This window comes from Leopardus geoffroyi, chromosome B4 (assembly GCF_018350155.1).
Source record: "Leopardus geoffroyi isolate Oge1 chromosome B4, O.geoffroyi_Oge1_pat1.0, whole genome shotgun sequence".
In the NCBI taxonomy this organism is placed as follows: Eukaryota; Metazoa; Chordata; class Mammalia; order Carnivora; family Felidae; genus Leopardus; species Leopardus geoffroyi.
In genome coordinates, this window is record NC_059341.1 from 79,039,599 (window position 1) to 79,064,120 (window position 24,522).

General features: G+C 56.5%; 2 protein-coding genes and 1 long non-coding RNA gene across 5 annotated transcripts; 2 read left to right on the forward strand and 1 right to left on the reverse strand.

Annotated features, from left to right (window-relative positions):
- Window positions 1-6,957: 6,957 nt before the first annotated feature.
- On the forward strand, window positions 6,958-13,471 carry ATG101 (autophagy related 101). Of its 3 annotated transcripts, none has more exons than XM_045463337.1 (4): window positions 6,958-7,087; window positions 7,350-7,472; window positions 10,728-11,055; window positions 12,764-13,471. In XM_045463337.1, the coding sequence occupies exons 3-4, from the start codon at window positions 10,804-10,806 to the stop codon at window positions 13,166-13,168; spliced, it is 657 nt and encodes a 218-aa protein (XP_045319293.1). In that variant the 5' UTR covers window positions 6,958-7,087; window positions 7,350-7,472; window positions 10,728-10,803; the 3' UTR covers window positions 13,169-13,471. The 3 variants fall into 3 exon arrangements, with proteins under 3 accessions (XP_045319293.1, XP_045319295.1, XP_045319294.1); XM_045463339.1 differs by having other exon boundaries at window positions 10,779-11,055; XM_045463338.1 differs by having other exon boundaries at window positions 7,350-11,055.
- Window positions 13,472-14,869: 1,398 nt separating this feature from the next.
- On the forward strand, window positions 14,870-19,200 carry SMIM41 (small integral membrane protein 41). Its single transcript, XM_045463341.1, has 2 exons — window positions 14,870-15,820; window positions 18,697-19,200. Exon 1 carries the CDS (start codon window positions 15,261-15,263, stop codon window positions 15,678-15,680), a length of 420 nt encoding a protein of 139 aa, XP_045319297.1. The 5' UTR covers window positions 14,870-15,260; the 3' UTR covers window positions 15,681-15,820; window positions 18,697-19,200.
- LOC123590325 lies at window positions 18,102-22,744 on the reverse strand. The gene is made up of 4 exons (XR_006708718.1): window positions 22,637-22,744; window positions 21,064-21,182; window positions 20,489-20,954; window positions 18,102-18,348 (listed from the first exon to the last, which is right to left on the reverse strand). It is a non-coding gene; the product is annotated as an uncharacterized LOC123590325 (long non-coding RNA).
- Between the last annotated feature and the right edge of the window lie 1,778 nt (window positions 22,745-24,522).

A 24,522-nucleotide genomic window follows, 5' to 3' on the forward strand; every position in this document is an offset into this window, starting at 1 on the left:
TTCTTTTCATATGATATTTGTTATTTCTAGCCCTCACTACCACCCTGTGAGGGCAGCAAAGTACTACAGAGCAAGGAGCCTGGAACCGGACTGCCTGGCTTTAAATCTTGGCTCCAGCTCTTCCTAGCTGTAGAATTTTGGATAAGTTACTTAACCTTTCTGTGCCTTAGTACCTTCAGCTATAAAGGGGGAAGTAATGGTATCTATTTCATAAAGTTACTATAATGATCACACGAAAGCATGCATGCAAAGTGTTTCAAACAGTACCTGCTGTGAAGCAAACACCCAAGAAATGATAGACGGCTGCTGCTTTTACAAAAGAGGAGGAAAGGAAATGACTTTGCCAAGGTCACTTGGCTTCGAAGTGGCTGAGCAGGGTGTGTCTGTCTACCTAACCGCTAACCCGCTAGGTCTCCCTGCCCAGGGCCTTGTAAATGAAAAGAAACTCCATCAGGGACGGTGGCTTCCTTCCAGGGCTCGGGGATTGGGGTGCACGGTGGGAGGCTGATTTCTCCAGCCCCGCCCTGCCCCACCCTGCCCCGCCCAAGGGCTAGAGCCTGGAGGCAGGCCCTTTCTTTCCACTGAGCAACTGGAAGAACTGGCCTCCGAGTCTTGCTAGGGGCTGGGAGGGCAAACAAGGGGGCATTGAGCCTGGTGGGGCCTCACAATGGCTGCTCTGTCCCAGCTAGCCGGGGGCTGGGCCCATTTCCGACGGGGACAATAGTCAAAAGGCAGTGACGCTGGCAGGGCCTGGAATCCCAGGCGGGATTTTCCGAGGCCTCAAAGCCTGCCGTTTGTCCTCACATGGAGACCCAGGAAGCCTGCCTCCCTGTCTCCCCCCACCCCACCCACGCTGGGCCCTGTGCCCAGAGGCCCTGGCCCCCTCCCCAGCCCTGAAGTGCCATTGTGACTGGGGCTGGGGTGGCTCTGAGGTCTAGGATCTGTGTGGGTGCTCTATACCCCAGAGTCTGTGCCTAACGACCCTCCTCTGGGGCCTGGAATGGAGGAAACTGCTTCATCCCTGGGCTCTGGTCACCAGGACTTGGTTATGGAGGGAGGTGGCAAAACATTGGCCTCAAGGAAGCTGAGAAGCTTCTGAAGGTCACAGGCAACCACCCTGTGCTCCAGGCGTATTGTGCCACATGGTCGGCTCCGAGTGTCCAGTGTGCCAAGCTGTGAGGTAGCCGTTGTGCGGCCGCGGAGGGGAGCCTGTGAGAGCCCATCAGAGGCGGGAGGCCGCGTGTGGTGGCTGGACAGTCAGCAGGTTGTTAGTGATGTCCTTTCACAGACCTGAGGCAGCTGTGTTAGGCATGTCCCTCTGTACGAGCCAGGCCTAGGGATCCCCAGGAAGTTTTAGTTTAAATCTGAACTAGCCCCAGCCCCCACCAGAGTCTCTGATGCCAGTGGAGACCCCAGAACCACTGGGCCTCCTCAGAAGATAAGGCTAATGGGGTGAGCTTCTGTGACTCCACCTTCCAGCCCTGTCCAGGCCTGGCCTTCCTTGCAGCGTCCCCACCGCCTCCCTCCCCGGTCCTCCTGGGAGCAGCCAGAGCCCAGCCCCAAACCTCTGCCTTCACCCCTGCTCTAGGCTGGCCCCAGGTTAGGGGCTGTTTGGGTAAGGCCTAGGCTGGCCAGTGGGACTTTAAAACCTCCAGGCTCCAGTTATGAGGGCAGGAAGGAGTTAGTGCGAGGTTGAGCAAAAGCACTCCCCCACCCCAATATCTCCTTCCCCACACAGCCAGGGACATTCGAGGGCAGGTGGCCCATTCCAGGGTCCCCAGCTAGACTCAGAGTGGGTCTGAGGACTAGGGGGCCCTGGAGGCCTCGGCCTGGGTTTCTGCCTCCTTTCCTCCACCCCACGTGCCCGTTGTTCTCCCTACCACCCTGGCTCCCCTCTGCCGCCTGCTGGGTCCTGATCCTGCCAGGCTGGGGGGCCACTTGAGGCCTCCTCAAGGTCTGACCCAGGCACTGGCACTGTCCAGCCCCTACTCAGGCACCTAGAGGCACCAGCGGGGCCAGGAGGGGAGGCAGCGGGGGAAGGGTGGGGGCGCTGTTCTGGTTCATGCTGTGTTAGCAGGGAGCGGTGCCCAGCTGCAAGCCAGGCAGGCAACATGCTGACTGTAGCTGCCCTCCTGGTCTGGCACATCAGAGGGACGAGGCCCCCACTCAGCCCAGCCTTGGAGACCTGGACCCCAATCTAGGTAAACTGGGGTACCATGAGGATAGATAGATGCCCCTGGCCTGACAAGAAACCAGGGGGTACATAGAGAGATCCCCTTACTGGAGGTGGGGGCGGTGGTAAATAGCCCTCTCCTTTTGCAAAGACAGTCACACAGCATCCTCTGGGCCAAAGAACAGGTACACACATGCCTCCCAAAGAGACAGATGCATAGATCTTGCAGGACAGAGAGATGACAGGCCCTTTACCCCTGAGGACAGACACAGAAATAAAGCCCCATCCCCACCCCAACTTGGCCAGAGAGACAAACACAGAGACCTTCCCAGAGAAAGACACCCACTGCCCTTCCCCAACACGAGGGACAGATCCCCGCAGCCTCCAGAATAGGCCGCGGACATGGTAACTCCGAGCCGGGGCCAGGTCTAGAGGCTGCCTGATGAGGTCGGGGCTGGGAGGTGCCTCTTTCTCACGCTCTTTGCCACTCTGTCGGAAGCCCAGCCATTTCCTCTGCCTCGGAGGAGGGGGTGTTGGGGTGGGAGGTGTTGGAGCCCCTGCCCAGAATCCCAGGGGGCAGATGTCAGAAGTCCGACAGCTGATTCTCCTCAGCCCCACAGCCTGGCCAGGGTTACAGGGTCAGCAGACAGGGTGCTGGCTACCCGGCCAGGCTAGGCACCGTCAGGAGCCCCTGGCCTGACGTCAGTCCCACTCATTGTTGTTGCTGGGGCTTGAGTCACTCCCTGTGACGCCACTGGGGTCAGCTCCGGAGCGACTGGGGGTGGCCTGCAGGGCCAGCTTCAGGGCTCAGCTCTCCCCTGGGCACATGCTAGAATGGGGTGGGGCCATCCAAGGCCACACTCACCGCGCAAAGCCAGCTGCTTACTCCCAAGGTCTTGGGTTGGCCTTCAAGGGCCCTCCACAGGCCTTTGCTGCCGTCCTGGCTCCGAGGGCCTCAGCCAGTCACCCGGCTCCCTGGCTGGCCATGGTGCTGGGCTCTGACTGAGAAGTCTGCTCTCTCTGTCTTTGTCTCTCCTGCCTCAGAAGCCTCAGTTTCCACCCTCTGCTCTCAATGAGACCTCTCTCCCCAAGCCTTTGTGTTTCCCCTTCTCCAGGAAGCCCCCCCTCCCATAATTCCCTGTAGCTCCACTTCTTTCTGGAACCCCTCCCTCCTTCTTGCTTGTCCCTTCACATTGCTATCCTGTGCTCTCTGGAGCGCAGCCTTTCCATTTTTCTTCTGGTGTCCAGTCACCTCCCACCTTGCCGAGAGCAGTGCTTCGGCTTCTTCTCCACTCTCAGTGTGTCACTTTCTCTCCCACAGGCATCCCTCGGAGATTGACAGCAGTAGTCTCAATCTTGGCCCCCTCTGGTCCCGGTAGAGACGGCTGCCACTTCTTTCATACTATGTCTTGTGTTCTCTTGCCCAGGTGTATCCCTTGGTCCATTTCCTCTGCAAGACTTTGAGCTCCCAGAGGGCCACGTTGCGATTTGTCCACCTTGGTATGGCATGGGCACAGTGTGTGGACAGTTACCTGTGTGTGGTATGAATGAACGAACGAGTGAATGAATAAACGATTACATCTTGAAGAAGCACCTGGCTGGCTCAGTCGGTAGAGCATGCGGCTCTTGATCTCGGGGTTGTAAGTTCCAGTCCCATGGTTAGGTGTAGAGATTGCTTTAAAATAAAATCTTTAAAGGGGCGCCTGGGTGGCGCAGTCAGTTAAGCGTCCGACTTCAGCCAGGTCACGATCTCACGGTCCGTGAGTTCGAGCCCCGCGTCGGGCTCTGGGCTGATGGCCCAGAGCCTGGAGCCTGCTTCCGATTCTGTGTCTCCCTCTCTCTCTGACCCTCCCCTGTTCATGCTCTGTCTCTCTCTGTCTCAAAAATAAATAAAAACGTTAAAAAAAAAATTTAAAATAAAATCTTTAAAAAAAAAAAAAGATTACATCTTGCTCATCAAAGGAGTGGCACAGGGTGGGATAATTTATTCCACACGACTCACTTTTTGGGCCAAGACCCTCTCTCCCTGACAGGATCGCCCACACGGGCATAGGACCCTGAGGAGGGCTTCATCCTCAGGCAGGGAAGGCTCCAGGGACAGGATGAGTTTTGGAGGAGGGACAAGAGTGAGTGGAATGAGGCCGGAGAAGCATGCAGCCTTGGCAAGTGTATTAGTCAGGGTTCTACAGGGAAACAGAATTAATAGAATGCAGATCTATAGGAAGAGATTTATTATGAGGAATTGGCTGATATAATTATGGAGGATGACAAGTCCCAAGATCTGCAGCTAGCAAGCTGGAGACTCAGGAGAGCTGAGGGTATAGTTCCAGATGCTGACAAGTGGGAGACCCAGGAAGAGCAGATATTTCAGCTCAAGTGTGAAAGTAGAAAAAACAAAAACAAAAACAAAAACAAAAACAAAAACAATGTCCCAACTTGAACTTGAAAGCAGCCAGACAGGAGTTCTCTTTACTCATGGCAGGGTCAGCCCTTTTATGCTAGTCGGGCCTTCAACTGATTTCATACGGCCCACCCTCATTAGGGGAGGCAGTAGTCTGATTTACTCAAGTCTACTAGATTCAAATGTTAATCTCATTTAGAAAACACCCTTGCACAGACACATCCAGAATGTTTGACCACATATCTGGGCACTCTGAGGCACAGTCACGTTGACACATAAAATTAGCTATCAAAGTAAGTTACTACTTATCATTGAGCTTCAGTTTCATTATCTGTAAATTGGGAGCAAATTGTATTTACCTTCAAAGGTAGCTGGAGAAATCAACACAGTAGTGCATTTGAACTGCTGGCAGTGTGCCTCGTAAGGATCAGTATTGGTACCAGGGATGATTATGAAGTCAGGACAGTGGCCTTGAAGGGCCCCGAGATGGAGGGTCTCAAGGGTAGAGGAGAGATCAGCCACTCCCTTCACTGACTGGCAGCCTCTGGGAGTTAAGCTCTGATCCCCCCACCCACCCAGGGCTGGTTCTAACCTCCTTGGGTCCCCCCTCTTTTGGCTCTTCACACACTCTCCCCTCCCAATATTTTATGCTGATTCCCTCCTGGTTAAGACCATGCTCTGGAAGAGGTTGCTGGTCTGTAAGGCAGGCAGCTTTCTTCTTGCTGAGGCCCTGGAGGTACTCCCAGGCTGCCTGGGGAGAGGTAGCTGCACCTGGGACAGAGACAAACCAGAGACCAAGGCTTCACAAGGGCACAACTAGGGGGAGATGGGGGAAGGGATAGGGAACAGATGAGGAGGGGGTAAAGGTCAGCCAGAAAAGGAGTTTAGAAAAACTGGATGGGAGAGGGGAAGCCTTAAGTGCGTGGGGGGTGGTGGGGGTAGGTGGGGGTAGTGGTGTGCTTGAGCCAGCTGGTGCTGGTACTGCTACTCGAGAGCCCATTTTATCTCTGATGATCAAAATGTGATCCTTCATTCATTCTGGACTCTGCATTCAGTGATGTCCTGTAGCTTCAAATCAGCCATCACTGGCAAACGTTACTAATGAAGGCATTTTCCCACTAGAGAGCAGGCTTTGGATGGGGTGTATTGGAGAATGGTAGTGTATGGGGAGGGTTAGGGTGGAGAAACCAGAAAGAGAACTTTGGTAGCCGTGTGGACTCCTGCGTTTGAATCCCAGGCTCTGCCGCTTACTGGGTGGACTTGGGCAAGTTACGTAACCTTTCCCAGCGTCCATTTCTTTATCGGCCTTCTAGGATTGATTGATATCAGGCTTACATTAATTAATATATACAAAGCACTTAGAATTATACTCTTCACATTCCACTCAATAAACGTTATCTATTATGATTTGGGGAGAGAAAATGTGTGTTAGGAAAATGAGCATCCTAATCCTCAAGTAAACAACTCAGGAGTGTCTCCTTTGGGGCATGCCAGGCTCTGTGACCACTAACAAAACAACAGACAAACTTCTGCCTGCCCTGGGCTTACAATCTACACGGAATACCAGATATGCTCCCAGAAGTTACAGAGCACTACAAACGCACTCGTATTCGCATAACACTTTACATTCCACAGAGGTCTTTCATATGAATTATTTCTTGTGATCGTCACAACAGCGCCTCCCTTATACAGGAGAAAATGAGTGATACCGAAAAGATGAGTGATGTCAAGATGCTGACACAGGGGGCGATGGCAGAATTACGAGCCTTACAATTGTTACCAGATCGGTCACGGTAGAGCATTAAGTAATGCCCCTGTATGGAGATAACAGACTAAGGTTAAGCCTCTTTCTCCAGCATTGTGGGGCCAGGGATCCTGTCTATTGTGCACACTGGCCAAACTAAAGTTTTGCCATCCATTCAGCATCATGCAGCGCCCTGGCTTGGACTCATCTCCAGGCCCCCTCTCCAAATGGCACCCCCTTGATCTTGGGGGATAGACGCCCCGTCAGGGCTCTGCGCCCAGAGTTGGGGACTGGCTCGCCGCCGATGACTCCTCTCCGCCTTGGGAGGCGGCACAGAGCTCACTGGCCTCTCCTTCCCTCTCATCTCTATGGCGGAAGTGCGTGGTCCCAGCCGAAACACAACAACATTCTCTGTGGTGGGAGTGAATGGACTCGTCCAAAAGAGGGGGATACTTCTCACCCTCAAATCTTAAAACGCGAGAGGTAATCAAGAAAAAAGTAGCATGTTTTTGCGGAGCAGTATGTGGCTCCCTGTGTCCGCCGGCGTGACTGTAAGGCGGACCGAGCGGCTGCGCTGGCTGCGGGGCCCGGCCGGACGGGAGTTCGCGCCCCCGCCGGAGGCCGATGGAGCCGGTGGAACCCGCCCCGCTGGGAGGGGGGGGTGCCGAGGCGCGAACTTCCGCCGCCGGCGCCGCCTCCTGCCGCGGTGGTCTGGCGCCCGCGGCTAGGGGACCGAACCGTCGTGGGCTCTCGGACGCGGGCTCCGGAGGTGGGGGACCGTTTTAACCGTCTGCCCCCTTCCCGGGTGCAAGCGCGGGCACTCCCCAGGTCGGCGGGAGGGACGGCGCGCCTCGAACTCCAGAGCGCGGCCGGGGTGGGCGCGGGGCGCCGCCCCCGGGACCTCAGGAGGCAGCTCCTCCCCGGACCCTGGACCTTGGAGTAGTGGCGGTGGGAGAAACGGGACCCGGGAGGAGGTTCCTTCCTGCGGCCCGCCAGAGTGTCTTGACGCCGGGCCTTGTTTTTGCTTTTAGTCCATCCCTAGCGCTCAGCCGCAGGAGCGGAGGTCGGAGAGCACCTGCGGAGCGGGCGCCTGCGCGTGGGGAGGAGGAAGGGCATGGGCAGAGCCTGAGTCACCCGCGCTCCAGCCTGTACACGTAAGTGGGCGTGGGGGTGCCCGGGGCTCCAGCATGGCCCAGTGCTCTGCAGACCTGGGCCTGGAGGGGGACCAGAGGGAGGCGACTTCTCGCGCCCTGCTCTGGAGGGCTCGCTGTTCACCGGAGGCGGGGGTGAGGGCAAGGGGAGAGACAGGCTCATCACAGACCAGAGGTGGCTTGCTGTGGGAAGGAGGCTGGAGTTGGTCATTACTGGCCTCCTGCAGGAGTGTTTCCTACAACAGTGCTTAGAATGAGGGAAGAGCCTGGGCGTGGGGCAAAAGAAAAAAGTGGCCTGTTTTTTTTTTTTTAAGTTTTTAAAAATGTTTGTTTATTTTTGAGAGAGAGAGAGAGAGAGAACGAACGAACACAAGGCGGGGGGAGGGGCAGAGAGAGAGGGAAACACAGAACGGGAAGCAGGCTCCAGGCTCTGGGCTGTCAGTACAGAGCCGGATGTGGGGCTCAAACCCACCAGTGCGAGATCATGACCTGAGCCGAAGTCCCACGCTCAACTGACTGAGCCACCCAGGTGCTCCAGTGGCCTGTTTGGAGGTTTGTGGGGGACGCAAGAGGGGGAAGTGGCGGAAGAAGGGGGAGCTGGACCAGAACTGGGAGTATGAATGGAAGGGCGTGAATAGAGGGCAGAAATGAGCGGGAGAACCCCCCTCCTCCTGAGTGTAGAAGCAAATTCAGTAGCCCTCGGAAGGACCTGGAGCTCCTGGGTCAGGGTGAATTGAGCAGTTACTTTGTAAGTACTTTCTGAGTACTGAGTTTCCAGTTTCGAGTATGATCCGGTCCCTGCCCTCCAGGAAAGGTCTAGTGGGAGAGACAAGACTGTATAACATCTCGTGAAGAGATGCCTGCTAGGACAGGTAGACCCGGGCTGATAGCCGAGTGAGAGGCAGAACCAGCTTGATCTCTGAGCTGTCCACAGACTGCCTCGTGTTCACTGCTGAGCACTGCTGTATTATGGGGATTGGGACAAATACACTTAGAAGAGAGCTGCCAGATAAGATGTCATGTCCAGCTGGCGTGTTATGGGGACTGGGGACCCTTAACCCGTGGTTGGGTTAAGGGGTGATGAAAGAGTCGCTTCCAGGTATCAGAAAGGCACATTAGTGGAAAAGGGGTGAGACTTACTCTGTGTGGCTCCTGACATCCAGACTATGACCGGTGGTTAGGGGCACCTGGCTGGCTCAGTCAGTAGAGCACATGACTCTTGATCTCAGGGTTGTGAGTTTGAGGCCCGGGTTGGGTGTAAAGATTACTTAAAACCAAAACAAAAAACACTGTGGCCAGTGGTTTGAAGCAGTAAGGGGCAGATCCTTTCTGTAGAAGGAACAACTGGGTAGAGCTGTCTGAAGATGGAATGGTCTGCTGTGAGGGGTGGCCGAGCTCCCTGTCAGGAGAGGTGTGTTAAGCCGAACCCGCAGGAGGGAACTTGACACTTCCTTCTCCTTCAGGGCTCCTGTTCAGTTACTTCCCAAGGTCTGGTTCTCAAGTCTGTTCTTCCCTTTCCAGTCTGTCCCCCGGTGCTGTATTGTAGCGTGTGTCCTCTCTCAGCGGAAATGATATTATAACGAGTTATAGTGGCTAACACTTACTGTTTACTCCTTGGCAGGTACTGCTTTAAGTGCTTTACAGATGCTAACTCATCCAGTCCCTGAGACAGTCCTTGCGAGGTAGCTTTTATTAATAGCCCCTTTATATAGATTTGGGAAACTGAGGCACAGTGGGGTTAAGCAGCTTGCCCGAGATCACGTGGTGAGTAGAGCAGGTGGCACGGCTGGGGTTCCAACCTGGGCTGTCTGGCATTGGTTTTTTTTTTTTTTCAACGTTTATTTATTTTTGGGACAGAGAGAGATAGAGCATGAACGGGGGAGGGTCAGAGAGAGAGGGAGACACAGAATCGGAAACAGGCTCCAGGCTCTGAGCCATCAGCCCAGAGCCTGACGCGGGGCTCGAACTCACGGACCGCGAGATCGTGACCTGGCTGAAGTCGGACACTTAACCCACTGCGCCACCCAGGCGCCCCATGTCTGGCATTGTTCTTAACCACTATTCTACTGCGTTTTACGTATACAATTTTATTTGATCCTCACAAGAATCCAAATTGACGGATAAAACACCCTCAGAGAGGTTGAGTGATTTGCGTAAGACCACAGAGCAAGGTAGAGGAGAGCTGGGGTCCAAACCAGGACTGTTGGACGTGAAAACTCCCACACTTTGCACTTCACTCCCCCACATCCTATTGTGCTGCCCTTGTAACCGTCCCTACTGTTGTGGCCTCTAACTGGACTTCTTGCCCAGCCTTTCTGCTTTAAATCTGAGAGTTTCTACTTCAGAGTCTGTGGATGGCTCTGGAACTAGGTGAGATTTGGGGTGTGTGTGTGTGTGTGTGTGTGTGTGTGTGTGAGTCAGGTGTTAAAGCCCAGTCTTCATAGTTTTTACTGCTTTCTCAGAGCAGTTTCTGACCACAAAATAGTTCAGAGCCATCCTTTGGTTTTTATCCAGAGTTAAGTTCCTAAATTTTTTTTTTTTTTTACATTTTATTTATTTTTGAGAGAGAGAGAGAGACAGAGAGCACAAGTGGGGGAGAGGCACAGAGAGAGGGAGACACAGAATCCGAAGCCGGCTCCAGGCTCCGAGCTGTTCAGCACAGAGCCCGACGCGGGGCTCGAACTCACAAACCGTGAGATCATGACCTGAGCCGGAGTCGGACACTTAACTGACTGAACCACCCAGGGGCCCCAGAGTTAACTTCCTGATGCACAGATTTGACCTTGGCACAGTGATGCATCGACTCTTCACTGCCCTCAGCACCATCCAGATGCCTTAACCTGGTCGTTCAAGGTCCCAGGCAGTCAGACTTCAATCTCTCTCTTCTTTTTACTCCCACCTTGTACTCTTGCCACTCAGGTAACATTTACCTGCCTTTCTCTCCCGCATTCCTGTGGCCTCTCAAGGGCAGGGTCTGTGCTTGCCTTTGAACGGCCAGTGCCTGACACCTGTCGCACAGTGAACATTTGCCGTAAACTGCGCTGAACGCTGTACCGAAGTCAAGCCTTGGCTGGTTGTTTGGACTGTGACTTTGAGGCTCCCTCCCTTTCTGATCCCAAGAGTCTTTTTGATGGTATGTATCTTTGAAATGCAGAGGAGGGCCACGTAGGCGGAGGCTGGCTGGGCCAGAAGGGACGTGACAGGTGACATGCAGGTCATCGAGAAGGTGTCCGCTTTCTGACCTGGCTGCTCTTGCAGGGTGGCCCCTGGCTGGGGTGAAGCTCCCCCGTCTTTATTCTTGTCCCCCAGCGCGGTGTGGGCTGCCGGCTGCAGGATGAACTGTCGCTCGGAGGTGCTGGAGGTGTCGGTGGAAGGGCGGCAGGTGGAGGAGGCCATGCTGGCCGTGCTGCACACCGTGCTCCTGCACCGCAGCACGGGCAAGTTCCACTACAAGAAGGAGGGCACCTACTCCATCGGCACCGTGGGCACCCAGGATGTGGACTGTGACTTCATCGACTTCACCTACGTGCGCGTCTCCTCTGAGGAGCTGGACCGTGCCCTGCGCAAGGTTGTCGGGGAATTCAAGGTAGGGGTGTGGCCCGGGGGGTGGCAGGTGGACCTCGAACGCGCCTCCACCCTGTCTTGCTGTTGGACCCTTCCCGGGTGTTCACGTCAGCTTCTTTCAGGTTCTAAGGGACGGGCGTGTTCGGCGCTCCTTGTGGGGAGGATGGCTTTGGGCGAGGGCAGGGAGTGACGGCAGGGAGGCGTCAGGTCCCACGGGGTGATCGCTGCCCACATGGTCTTGACCTTCTATCTGACTGTCCGGCTCTCCCTGCAGACGCCTTTTCTTGCTTGTACTTTTCCCTTCAGCAGTCTGGGCCTTTCCTATGCGAAGTTCCCTGGGAGGGAGGGTTGCTGGGCTCGGGTGGGGCACCCCGGGCCTGTGGTTGTATGTGTCTTGTGTAGGCGTGGAGAAAGGTGGGAGGGCACATCAGGCTGCCAATGGTGGGAATGGGGATGTGATTTTTTTTTAGGTTTTAAAGTAAGAGGGAATTTTTTTAAGGTGCCATCTCTGAGGTCAGCGGAGGAGGGTTGTCTGTCTGACTTCCAGTCCACAAATGTTTGGAGGGTCCCTACACTGTGCCAGGCACCATGGCCTATGCTCATGGCGGGAGGCCACAGTGTCTCCCCACCCTCACTCCCCAGCCCCTCTGAGACCAGAAAGGGCAAATTCATGAGTTTCCCCGTCCCTCGTCAAGGGAGGCAGTGGTCGTCACTGTCCTCCAGATGCCTCTAAGGGACACGTGGAACGTAATGGTTAAGAGCATGGATTCTGGAGCCAGGCTCTGCCACCCAACGAGCGTGTGACCTTGGGCAGGTGACTCCGCTTCTCTCGCCCTCGGTTCCCCTGTATGTAAAATTGGAACGACAATCGTACCTGCTTCACGGGGCATACGCACTATGAGGATTAAATGAATCGAATGTGTCAAGTGGGTGAACCAGCCTGGCACCCCAGTAAGCATCGTAGAAGTGTTAGCCCTTACGACTACCAGTCAAAGTCACGTGACCTCGGTGTGTCCACAAAGGAGAGAATTGTTCCTTGATAGACGGTTCAGGACTTGAGGGAAGCATCCTTACCCTCCGAGTTGGCCCTAAAATTCAGATGGAAGGGTGCTTCAGGGTCCCACCTGCCTTAGGAGTGTGGGGCCACCACAGCCCCTGGAGGTAGGGGATAGGCAGAATTATTGGATGAAATGGTTTCATTTGCTTCTCAGAAGAGAAAAGGGAGAAGCTGGGTCTGGTATGTCCTTCCCTTCCCCCTTGTGTGTGTTTGTTTGTTTGTTTGTTTGTTTGTTTTTAAGTTTATTTATTTTGGGAGAGACAGAGACAGTGTGAATGGGGGAGGGGCAGAGGCAGAGGGAGAGAGAGAGAATCCCTAGCAGGCTCCGAGCTGCCAGCACAGAGCCCGGTGCGGGGCTCGAACTCATGAAACCATGAGATCATGACCTGAGCCGAAATCAAGAGTCAGACGTGCAACCAACTAAGCCACCCAGGTGCCCCTCCCGCTTTTCTTTAGCGTCAGATTTTGTTGATTTGCTTGGAGCACTCAAGTTTAGGCTGGCAGGTCGCTGTGTCATTTCACACGAATCCTTTACCCTCTGTGGGTCTCATTCCCCACCCTCCCTGAAGGACTAATAAAGCTAGGAGAGCCTAATTCCCTGGGGTGTAGGAAGCACACAGTGAGAGCTCCTCCAAGGTCTTGGCCTGCTCATCCGTTCTCCCTCCTTCCCCAGGATGCACTGCGCAACTCTGGGGGTGATGGGCTGGGGCAGATGTCCCTGGAGTTCTACCAGAAGAAGAAGTCTCGCTGGCCTTTCTCAGACGAATGCATCCCCTGGGAGGTGTGGACGGTCAAGGTGCATGTGGTGGCTCTGGCCACAGAGCAGGAGCGGCAGATCTGCCGGGAGAAGGTGGGTGAGAAGCTCTGTGAGAAGATCATCAACATCGTGGAGGTGATGAACCGGCACGAGTACCTGCCCAAGATGCCCACGCAGTCGGAGGTGGACAACGTGTTTGACACAGGCTTGCGGGACGTGCAGCCTTACCTCTACAAGATTTCCTTCCAGATCACTGATGCCCTGGGCACCTCGGTCACCACGACCATGCGCAGGCTCATCAAAGACACCCTTGCCCTCTAGGCCTTACTGGGGCTGTGGGCTCTCCTTGATGGCTTGCAGACCTTGGCTTCTGGGGATCGTACCCTTGGCCCCTTGGGGCTCGGGAACCTGCCCCAGGTCCTTGATGAGACTTGGAATGGCCACCCCTGGCTTCCTTGTTTTGTGGTTGCCAGTCTCTGGTCATTCTTTTAACCTTGGCTGATGGTCAAGTCTGGCCTTCACTGCCTCTCCACACCCCTGGTGGGGGTTCCCCTTCCTTCTCTGCTGTATGGAAGAGCCATCGCTAGGATGGTGAATAAAGTTGAGAATGTGAGTTCAGGTTGAGCCATCTCTCCCTTGGCTTGTGTTCGGCCCGGAAACATTCACACTTTCTGACAGACCTATGAGGATACAGGTGTGTGTTGGGGGTGTTATTCCAGTGTGATGGGGGGATAGGATTAAAACTGACCCAATTTTGTACTTTGTGGGACATTCATGTAAGCAGGTGTTAACCATTCAGGTGTCACCATGTCAGTCCTATGAATGATGACACAGATCAGGATCTGTTGCTTTTGGATAGGACTGTGTCGTTTCTTCTCCCTCCTTAAGGAAGCGGTGATAGCCCTGCCCTTTGTATTATCTGGTCTTATTTCATGATTGCCTCAAAAAGTACCTTTTCTGTCTTCATAGAGCACGTACAGGTCCCCATGGGCATGAGAAAGCTCATCTGATTTGGGGTTTCTTTCCCTGGAGAGAGATCGGCCAGCTTGAGGCAGGTGTCTGAGAGGTGTTCCAGGTCGGGCTGGCCCTGGCAGGTTGTTAGGACACTGCTTTGTTAACACGCTCATTTCTACATCAGCATACTCAAGATCAGTGAACTCCTTATTGTGTACTTTTTACTGATTTAGTCTATATTTTACAATGCTTTTTGGTTGTATATGGGCGGTTCTGCTAGGCCAAATGGCATGGGTGGGTGGGGGTCTTGCCCCTGGAGCCGGTAGATAGGATGGCCAGGAAGCGTTCACCACATTTTTCTCATTCCAAGTCACCTTAGCCCTGTGATATTTCACAACAGATCTAGTACGGTCTTGCTCTTGATCTCCGGAGCATCGGGAGAATTCAGGAGGTTCTCGGGGCTTTGGAGATGGGGAAGGCCATTTCCTAGCAAGTCCTTGATGGTGTGTAATCCCCACCTGGCCCCACTGCAACCCTCGAGACCTTGTTTTCCTCCTCGCTGGCCGTTAGCTAATCCCTCCTGAGGGGTTGGTTGACTGATAGAGCTGTTTGTTGGCCGTGACTTTGTTTTTAAAAAGCATAGCATTGCTGTCTTTCAGGAGACCTGAGCAGAAGGGTCTTGACTCCATCCCAGCTTTTTGAGACTTTCTACTTGTCTGCAGCCAGACTCTGAGACACTCTGCTTCACACTGCCCACCCCCGCTCCAGGTTGGCTGTGGGCCACCCAGCTGGCAGTGAACTCCCCTTGGTGGACAGAACAGTAACATTTCCATTCCTTTTGGCATTATAATTTCTTGTATGTAGGGGACTGATTTACTCAAGGTCAGGGCAGGAGCCCTGGTGACTCAAATATGCTTTCTCATTGGTTGGTAACTCCTTGATCTCTGGGACCTGAGCAAAAGAATGGGGGTAGGACTTGAACCCCCCCCCCCCCCCCCCCCCCCCCCGCTTGCTGTCAGCCGAAGGAGGCACTGGCCTGCTTGTCCAGCTCTGAGAGGCTCCCAGAGGCGATGATGGAGGAGTAAGGATACACATCCCTCAGGTCTTGGAGGCTGCTCATTTGCCTCCTGTTCAAGTGGCCCCCTGGGCCACCTAGCAGTATTGAGCTTTGGCCCAAGGACAGCCAGGAATGCTTGCTTGTCTTGTGTCCTGCTTAGTGCGGTGGCACCCCAGCCAGCACCTGGGGTGGGGTCTGGAAGGACTTTTCAGGGTTCTGAGGGAGGTGCTATCTTGACTTCCTTTGTCAAGGGAGAGAGGGAAAGCCTTGCGGACCCGACTCCTGGGTTTGGTTGAATGCATGGGCCGGATTCCCACGCGTGGGTGTAGAGGCCCTTGGGACGAGAAGAAACAACTCCGGGCCCTGGGAGTCTGGGCCATAGTCCACACTGGAGGATATTGAATGCTCAGCGCCCGAGGGAGCCTACAGCGCCTGGGATCCGCCCCTCGGGGACCTCCCCTACGCAGCCCAGCGAGGCCCGCCTGCTGGCTTGGGCTCCCGCACATCAGGCCCTTCCGCGCACATCTGGGCAGCCGGCGCCTTAGCATGAACGGCTCTGGGGCGGGCGCCGCGGCCCCAGCCACTTGGCTGAGCTCCTGCTGCAACCAGTCGGGGGTGCTGCCTGAGCCCCCCGAGGGGCCACCCGTTGTGCAGGCGGCGGTGCTGGGCGTGCTGTCACTGCTCGTGCTCTGCGGGGTCCTGTTCCTGGGCGGCGGCCTCCTCCTGCGTGCGGAGGGCCTGACGGTGATGGTGCTCCGCGAGCGGCGCGCGTCCCGCGAGGCCGAGTCCAGCAGCGCCGGCCGAGGCGACGACAACTCCTAGGCACCCATGCGCTCGAGGGCGAGGGTCGCGGCCTCCGGGGCGGCCCACACTACTCGGCCCTGCTGCGGAGAGGGGTGGGGGTGGGAGGGCTCGGCGCCCTCCCCGCCCTCCCCACCCTCCGCGAGCCTGGCGCTGCGCAGGTGAGAGTGCCCGGGGCGGAGTTGGGGGGCAGCTCTTCAGGGACTCTGCCTGGGCTCTGCATGTGCCCAGGGTGGGGCCTGCAGGCACCCCACGTGTGCTAGGACCCGAGGGAAGAGGCTGCCACCCTCTCTTCTCCCGATCTCGTGTCTCTCCAGCGGCGCCTCACCCATGTCCTTTTTCTAGAAGAGCGGGTCACCCTGCGTGAGGGGGAGGCGGGGCGGATCAGAGGGGCCTCAGTGTGCTTTGGAGCTCTTCTACCCTGCACGCACCACCCCCCCCCCCCCCCACCGTTGCTCAGCCCCACGGGAACTGAGGCCCAACTCAGGGGTGCCCCAGCACTGCCCGTGCTGCTGGGAGGCTGAGGAGAGACACTGTCACGGAAACTCGGACAACCCAGGCCTTTGCTGCTTCCTCCTCCTCTCCTTCCTGAAGCCTTGTCCCCAGAAGGGGGTTTGAGTAAGATTCCTCGCTATGGCCCCCCTCTTGAGGCAGGGATGGGAGTGTGGGTCCTGTTTTATGGCAGAGCCAGGGGCCTGGAGGTCTCTGGGGGATGGGGAGGTATGGCCGGGGTCCCCCCTCTCCCAGTCCCTTTTCTGGTTGTTGGGGCGCAGAGGTGTCCCTGAGCAAGGAGCTTTGTGGTATGTGTGGGGAAGGCGGTGGATGGCAAGATTCCTGACAGCCGGGGGGCCTCATGAGCACGTTGCTGCAGGAAGCTGGGGCTGAGGATTCCCAGCTGTGGAGGCTCCATCTGGCTCTCCAAGGACAAGAACCATCTGGAAGGAAGGGCCTGGGTGGCCTAAAGACAAGGTAATTCCAGGCCAAGGCCACCTGGGACACAGCTCCAGGAGTTGGGCAGGGAAGCCTTCACTGTCCCTCTCCTCTGCTCAGTGTTGTACCCACGGGCCCCTGGGAGGTTTCTGTGGGTGTGGCTGTTCTTTGGGGGTGTCTCGGACCTGTAGCTTGTCACGGGCAGAGGCAGGGTCCTAGCTTTCTTCTGAGAAGACAGTCGGTGCACGTGAGGAGAGCCTGGTGAGGGGAAGGTGACAGCATGGGCAGCGTGTGGCTGAGCAGCTGTGAAGCTGACGACGTGTGATCTGTGACAGAGCAGCCCAGGGTTTAGCGCTAATCCCAGGCAGTTGTGCCACGCTGGCCTTGCTGAGCTGTGGACTTCTCACCTCAGGGACACCACTGCCACCCCCTTGGAGGGAGAGGGCTGGCCAGGGCAGTGCGGGGTGTGTGTGTGTGTGTGTGTGTGTGTGTGTGTGTGTGTGTGTGTGTGTCTGCTCTGGCACAAGGGCAGCAGGCTGGGCCTGGGGGACACCTCCCACCTCCCACCTCCCTTTGCTGTGTCCCGGACGAGGGGTGAGAAGGCCCTCTTTTTATTGTATCCAGGTTCCTTCACCCCCGCTTGCCTGATCACATCCTGCTGTTTTTCTCCCCTTCCTGTGCCCTGTGCTCCCCCCTCCTTCCCTAGCTGGGATTGTAGAATTCCCGCGTGTGCTGTGAACCCTGTATTTTACAAATGGGGCTGCTCGGAGAGAAGAGAGTGACGCGCTCAAGTGAACGACAGAGCTGGAACTGACCGCTGGGGGCGCCTGATTCCGAGCTTAGGGGTTGGGGGCGGCATCCCTGAGTGAGAAGGCCCATCCCTGGGTTATTCCTCTTGCCTTGTCCTCCTTCATTTCCCACCACTGTTGGAGATGCTGGTGCAGAATAGGACCTCTGCCTGTGAAGGAATGAACCTTCACATACACACCCCCGTTTGGCCTATGGCTTCTGGGACCGGAACCCAAAACCCCCATGTTACTGCCTCGCTCCTGACCCTTCTTCCCCAGTGGCCTTGTTAGACAGCCGTTCATTGCTGGGGACAGCCTTCCAGGAACCCGCAGCTGCTCCCCAGCCAGCTGGGCTCAGCTTTCCCGGCCTGAACCTGAGGGTGGGGGTGGGCTCAGAGAGTCAACTGGAATATGTATCTATGGAGAACAATCCAAATGGGCAGAGCAGAGGGATCAGAGGTGAGGGCCGTGACTTTTGGACTGGCATTTGGATTCAGGTCTGGGTGGTGGTAGGGGTGTACTGAGAGATCCAGTGGAGGGAAGGGCTGTGCCTCCAGCGTCATGTGTCTGCTGGAGGGGGCAAGCCAAGGGGGTAGGCAAAGCCTTTATATGTTTATTTAATGTTTATTTATTTTTGAGAAGGAGACAGTGTGAGCGGGGAGGGGTAGAGAGAGAGGGAGACACAATCTGAAGCCGGCCCCGGGCTCTGTGCTGACAGCTCCGAGCAGGATACGGGGCTCGAACTCGAGAGCCGCGAGATCATGACCTGAGCTGAAGTCGGATGCTCAATGGACTGAGCCACCCAGCTGCCCTGGCAAAGGCTTTCTTCACCCAACTTCCTGCCTTTGCTGTCTGTTCAACTCAGTGCTTGGAGAGCCAGAGTGTGGGATGTGCCGGGGACTTCGATGTTCTTGGGGGAAGATACTGAGATGTTTCCTATGGAACTCTGACCCTGGCCAAGGCTGTCAAGGCTGGGGAGGAAAAAGATTTAGAAAACTGGGGAATGAGTGCCACCGTCGCCCCCATCTGTCAGGCTCCAACTTGGAGTGACAGGTGGGGGGAGTGGGTGTGGGCTGAGTGCCATGGAGTGAGGCTGGGCATCTGGACCCCCCCCAGCAGGCTTCATTAGCCTGCACTGTCCCTGAGGGAAAGGCTGGGGCCGCAGATGGGTGATCTTCCCTCACCCTTCCTGCCACCTGTGAGTTTGACCCTGAGTTGGAAAGAGCTGTCGGGTTTTTCCAGTCCGTGTCGGGTTTTCCTCCCCTTCCATGCGGTACAACTCCCTTTCCAGCGAAGGTGGGGGTCGCTCTCTGTTACAGATCCTGAGCCTTGGTCTGTTGGTCTGTCTCCCGGAGAGCTCCACTGCCAGCCTGCCATGCTGGGGAGCTCCCGCTCCTTTGAGCCGTGAGTGTTGCGAACAGCAGCCCGGGAGAGACCTGGTTTGGGGTGAGGCCTCCACCGGGATCCTCGCATTCAACCCGGCCTCCGATGCGCTCCACTCAGCCTCCTGCAGTTCGCCTGGGCGCGGCTCCTGGAATGACCAAATCCCCTGAGCATCCACCGCGCGTCCAGGGCACTGAAGCAGACATATACCCTGCATACTCCACGCAGCCAATCCCGGCTGTGCCTCCTGACTTCCAGGCCTCCGAGGACATGAGTGCGGTCCCTGTCCCATCTCTGATACAGGGCTGCTGTGGTCCGACAGGCCGGTGACCCGTCCCTGCTGAGGGCTGTGGTCACTGTCACCCATTCGGAGATCTTGGGTGCCCCAGCAATGCCCTGTCACTTCCTGTGGCTTGTTATTAAACACGTTGGTCATGCAAGTTTGGCATATACAGTCTGTGTTTCCAGCTCCAGACTCTTGGTATTTGTGGTACCCTGCTCCCACCCTCCCTGCAGTTTGAACGGTTTCTGGCTGATGCTGAAAGAGCAGCTCCAGCCGTGGCTCCTCTGCCCGGGTCTCTCCTCAGTGGTGGCTATTCCCTGTCAACACCCTGATCCAAATCTAAGGGTGGGTAGGAGGTGCGGCCAGGTGGCCGCTCTCGTGCCAGCACTCGACTGCCCCCCTGTGGCCAGTGTGGGCAAGAACACCACTTCCTTCAACCGCTGAACTGGGGTCTAATCACACACAGGCCAGCGTTAACCTGAGGTACTTTGAAATGAGAGGGGGTTTTGTGAGCGTGTGCACTGAATTCTAGATGGTAAAACCGTCCTGAACCTCAGTCTCTCCATCTATAAAATGGGGGCAGCAATGTCATGGTGAGGATCCAACAGGTAATGTGCTTGTCTATAGATGAAAGGTTTTCTGCACGGTAATTATCATGTGATGTTACTTCCCGCTCCCCGAACCTGACCATCCCCAGAGAAGAGGTGTAGAACCACCCACCCGGTTCCTGGGAACACTTCATTTATTCATCTTTTCCATGAGTATTCACTGAGTGACTGCTCTGTGCCAGGCATGCTCACGAAACTGAAGTTAAAAGAGACAATAAGAAGTGGCCAGTGTCTACGGAGCCAAGAGCAGAGAGTAACCTGCTCATAGAGAAGGTGGTGTGCAGAATGGACACGTATGGGGTGAAGAAGGCGAAGGAACATTCTGGACAGAGGCGCAGAGAGGCGTGGGGCTGGGGGTACCCTAGGAGCAGGGTGTGAAGGGAGATGAGACCAGAGGCGAGGCGGCTGAAGAGGAGTGGAATTTACCCTGGGGGTGGTGAGGTATCCAGAGGGCTTCAGGCTGCCGGTGACACGGTGAGCTCTGGACCTCAGGGGGTCGTGACAGAAGTTTGTGTGTTGGGGGAGGGGGGAGCAGGCTGGACAGCAAGGAGGCTGTGATCAAAACCCGGCAAAGCAATAGTGGCCTGGACTAGGAGCGGAAAGCAAGGGCACAGATCCAAGCAGTATTTGGGGCCCAGGCTTTGGTCACTAGTTGGATGTGAGGGACGCGGGGTCTGGGTCCTGCTGTGAAGTCCCGGGCCGTTGGAGATGCCTGCCACCGACTGAGGTGACATGTTATCAGCTGGTCTGCATTTACTGGAAACCCAAATGATACCTGGCTTGAGCAGAGGGAATTTATTGGCCCATGTAACTGAAAAGCCCAGGGGTAGCTCTCACCTCAGGCCTGCTGTGACTCAGGTCTCAGTCAATGTTGGTTCCTCCTCCTTCTGTGGCTTGGTCTGCTCACTGCTGTCAGCCTCTGGCAGGGTGGTCTGGTGTTAAGAGCGAGGACTTGGAATCACACAGCTGGATGTGAACTCTGGCACCTCATTCGCCAGCCGTGTGATCTGTGCAAGGGGCTCAATCTCTCGGTGGCCAGAGCGGGGAGAGGCAGGGCCTCGCTAGTGCATTTTTGGGATGGATGAGATTCACGCATGCAGGGTGCCCGGCAGGGAGCAAATGCACAGTCCGTGTGCCTGTTATTAGTCCCAGCCTCTGTGTAAGGCAGGATGTTGGCTTTATTCTCAGGTTCAAATCTATCAGGAAAGAGGGGGGGGGGTCATCTCCCAGGTCAGCCAGGCTGAACCCCTGGAGCAGCTGAGACTGGGCCTGTTTGACTCTGTGCTCACCCTGAATCGCTGTGCTGCAAGGAGAGAATGTTCGAGGCCTCAGTCCCATGCTCTACTCACAGTGTATGTGTGTGGGGTGTCTTGACAAACCACAGGGCCCAAAGGAAGGGGATGTCTCCTCACCAGATCTAGGCCTGTTTCAGTCCTGGGGTGAACAGATGCGGGGTGGCCATAAACCAACCTGTGGCTGCTGCAGAGGGGACCGCGGATGCGTCCAGTTCCGGTGCATTCTGGACGCGATGCTGCTAGAGACAGAAAGCGGAGCTGTGGGAACGGGTCAGCTTTGGGGGAGTGGTTGGGGCAAGATGGGAGGAGACTTGGCATGCCACCCTGCAGGACGCCACTTAAAGGCAAGACAGAAGAGGGGCCCGTCAAGGAGGCAGAGGAGGAGATCCCGGGGAGGTGGGTGGGAAACCAGGGAAACTGCTATCTTGGCAGTCAGGGAAGGAAAGACTTCGGAACCGAGTGGGTGGCCAGGAGTGTCTACGTCCCAGCAGTTCTGGTGTCCTGGGAGGGGGCCTCGGCCTGAGACCTTGCAGGGACAGAGTGGGGAGGGCTTCTTGCTAGGCCGTGTGGCCAGCCTGAGCCACCCGGCCACTACCCCCAACCTCGGGGGGAAAAAGGAGCCCCCGTCCAGAAGAAAGTGGAAACGGTGGACCCACGGTCAGGAGAAGGTTGGGTTTATTTTTTGTAGCACCCTTCCCGGTACCGTGTGAATGCTTACCACACGCTCATCGTACCCGGGCGAAATAAAGCAACACAGAATGAACACTCACAAAGGCACCTCATCCTACTCCGCGGCTACTGAGCCGCCCTTCCAAGGCGCAGCAGGCACACTGGTGAGAGTCCCGCATCCTGCCGGGTGACCCAGGGTGACTCCGCCTCTGAGACCCCTTCAGATGCTGCTGTGCTTTCTATTCCTTCAGTCTGCTCATTCACACATTTTCACGATGGTCCCTTGACCTCTCCCTTTCTAGGCCCTCCCTGTGGCGCAGCCCCGGCCGGCCCCCACGTCCCTCCTCTCCAGTTTGGAGTCCATGTGCGTTACCTCAGTCCTGCTCCTGCCCATCTCCTGACTTCACTCTTCCCACGCAGCCCTCCTGCTAGAGCCTCAGCCCTGGATGGATGCAACTCTCTGTTCTTTGAACTCGCACCTGGCCGCTGCGTGCCTCCAAAGAACATCGGAGCCCCGGGCAGACTGGAGGCACCAAGAGTGGCCCCCCCCCCCCCCCCCCAGTGGACCCTTGCCACGCCTGGCCCTCCCTCCCTGCGCTGGCTCTGTCTCCCAGCTGAATTTCGGCGAGACTTCCCCACTCTCAAGCCCTGCCCTCCCTCTTCCCCCCTGCGCTCTGCTCTCTGCTCCTACGTCCTCGCCGCCTGCTTCTCAGGGAACAGAGGCGTCAGCGGACAACGCCCACCCGCTGCCTCCGCTTCTGTCCCCAGATCTGCAGCGCGCCTCCTGGGAACCAGGGGCTTTCCTGTGGCCTGTCCCCGTGCTGAGGATGTGCTCCTGCCGCGGCGCACCCCTCCCCCTCCTCCGGCTCAGTGCCCTCTGCTGCTCCACTCCTTCCTTTAATGCTCCTTCAGTGGCTTCTTTTCCACTGACTCTGGCTTCCAAACACACTCAGGTTTCTTCCAGCTTAAAATAGCCCTCCTCCTCACCCAGTGCTCCTCCAGTTACTACCCCGCGTCTCACTTCATCTTTGTAGCCAGACTTTTCCGAAGAGTGGCCCGCACTTGCGCCCACGTGTGCGCCCTTCGCTCCTCTCCAGCCTGGCCTCTGTCCGAGCTGGCGGCAGGAGATCCAAGCCCTGGGGGGATGCGGCGTGTGTGTGTGTGTGTGTGTGTGTGTGTGTGTGTGTGGGGGGGGGGTTGGTCGTTGAGGCCGCCTGGTAGTTCTTATCTCAGCGGCCCACCTGGCCACTTGCAGGGGACGGCCGCCCCCTCCCTCCCCTCCCCCACACCAGCTTCTGCAGGAAGCTCGGGGCCTTGGAGAGAGGAGGCTGTGACTCTGGGCTCCCCCTGGGTCCATCACTTAGTAATGGAAATCCTCTCTCTCACCGGTAAAATTGGATGATGCTAACACCCACTGAGGGAAGCTGCCAGACCATGTGGTCCAGAGTGTGGGGGTGCCAGCCTGGGTGGAACCTGGGCCCCCCGGCCCCGGCTGCGTGCCCCTGGGGGGGTCTTGCTTTACCCCTGCCCCGGCTCACCTCTCTGGCAGATCCCTGTACCAGCCCCTCCTCCTGCCCCTCCCAGCCCTGCGCGCTCAGTTCCTCAGGACTCTGTCCTTGGCCTTCCCCTTCCCCTGCCCTCTCGCCTGGGGTGCTCCCCCCACCTTCTGGAGCTGAAATCGCCACCTCTCTGTCACGGCTCTGAAATGTCAGCTGCCTCCGTGGTCATGGGGCGCCGGCGTTCTCCTGCCGCGTGTCTCTCTTTCCAAATTTCTCTCTTCTTAAAAAAATACCAGTCAGGTTGGATTAGGGGGCCCGCCCTAATCCAGCATGACCTCATTTTAATTTAATTATGTCTGCACTGCCCCTGTTTCCTAATAAGTTCCCATTCTGAGGCGCTAGGGGTTAGGACTCCAACATGTCTTTTGGTGGCGGGGTCAGGGGGGCGGGTCACAACTCAACTGGTAACAGTTGGTAATAAGCGCCAGGAGAACAAAAGAGGGAGGGTGCCTGCGCAGTGTGGGGAACGACTGACATTTTAAGTCGGGGTCATCAGGGAAGGGGTCACCGAGGAGGAGACATTTGGCCAAAGACCTGAAGGAGAGAATCAATAGAGACACGTGGGGGGCCCTGTGTCCCCTGTGTGGTTAAGACACAGCAAGGTGGCCCAGGGAGTGCAGGCGTCCTGACAGGGCCACGGAGGCCCCAGCCTCCCTACCCTGCGCAGGGAGCGTGCTCTTTTACCCAAACCGAAGAGTGACCCAGAAATGATGCCCACAAAGCCATGTCACACACTCTGGGAGAGAGGGAAGCCTGGGCGTCATCTCCCGAGCTCTCAGGCCCGAGGGCCTGCACTCTTCTTGGCCAACGACCCACCGATGGCCAGTGAGTGGGACAGAAGAAGCTGTTCCTGTCTCTGGCTGCCACCCTCCCCTGGCTGCCACCCTTCCCTGGCCCAGAACACACTGAGCTTCTCTGATGGTCCAAGATGTATTTAATGAATTAATTAGTTAATTAATTAATTAAATGTTTATTTAGTTTTGAGAGAGAGGGGGGGGGATCGCGAGTGGGGAGGGACAGAGAGAGAGGGGGACAGAGGATCCGAAGCAGGCTCCAAGCTCTTTGCTGACAGCAGCGGGCCCAGCCCAACGTGGGGCTCGAACTCATGAACGGTGAGATCATGACCCGAGCCGAAGTTGGACGCTCAACCCACTGAGCCACCCAGGCGCCCCCAAGATATATTTTAGTGAAGGATCTGGTTGGGATTCCAAAGCTGTGTAGGCGACTCGTCTTAACTACCTCACTCCCTTGCACCACGTGAGGGTCCCTAAGGGTTTCATTTCACTGGCGGTCCATGGGGGTGCCCTCAGCCTGGGCTTCTGTTGTTCCCACAGGCGGAGGCTTCAAC

Coding starts and splice junctions, on each gene's coding strand:
- ATG101 (XM_045463338.1), top strand. CDS start 10,804: ATGAACTGTCGCTCGGAGGTGCTGGAGGTGTCGGTGGAAGGGCGGCAG. Junction 11,056..12,763: donor AGGTTGTCGGGGAATTCAAG/GTAGGGGTGTGG, acceptor CTCCTTCCCCAG/GATGCACTGCGCAACTCTGG.
- SMIM41 (XM_045463341.1), top strand. CDS start 15,261: ATGCTCAGCGCCCGAGGGAGCCTACAGCGCCTGGGATCCGCCCCTCGG.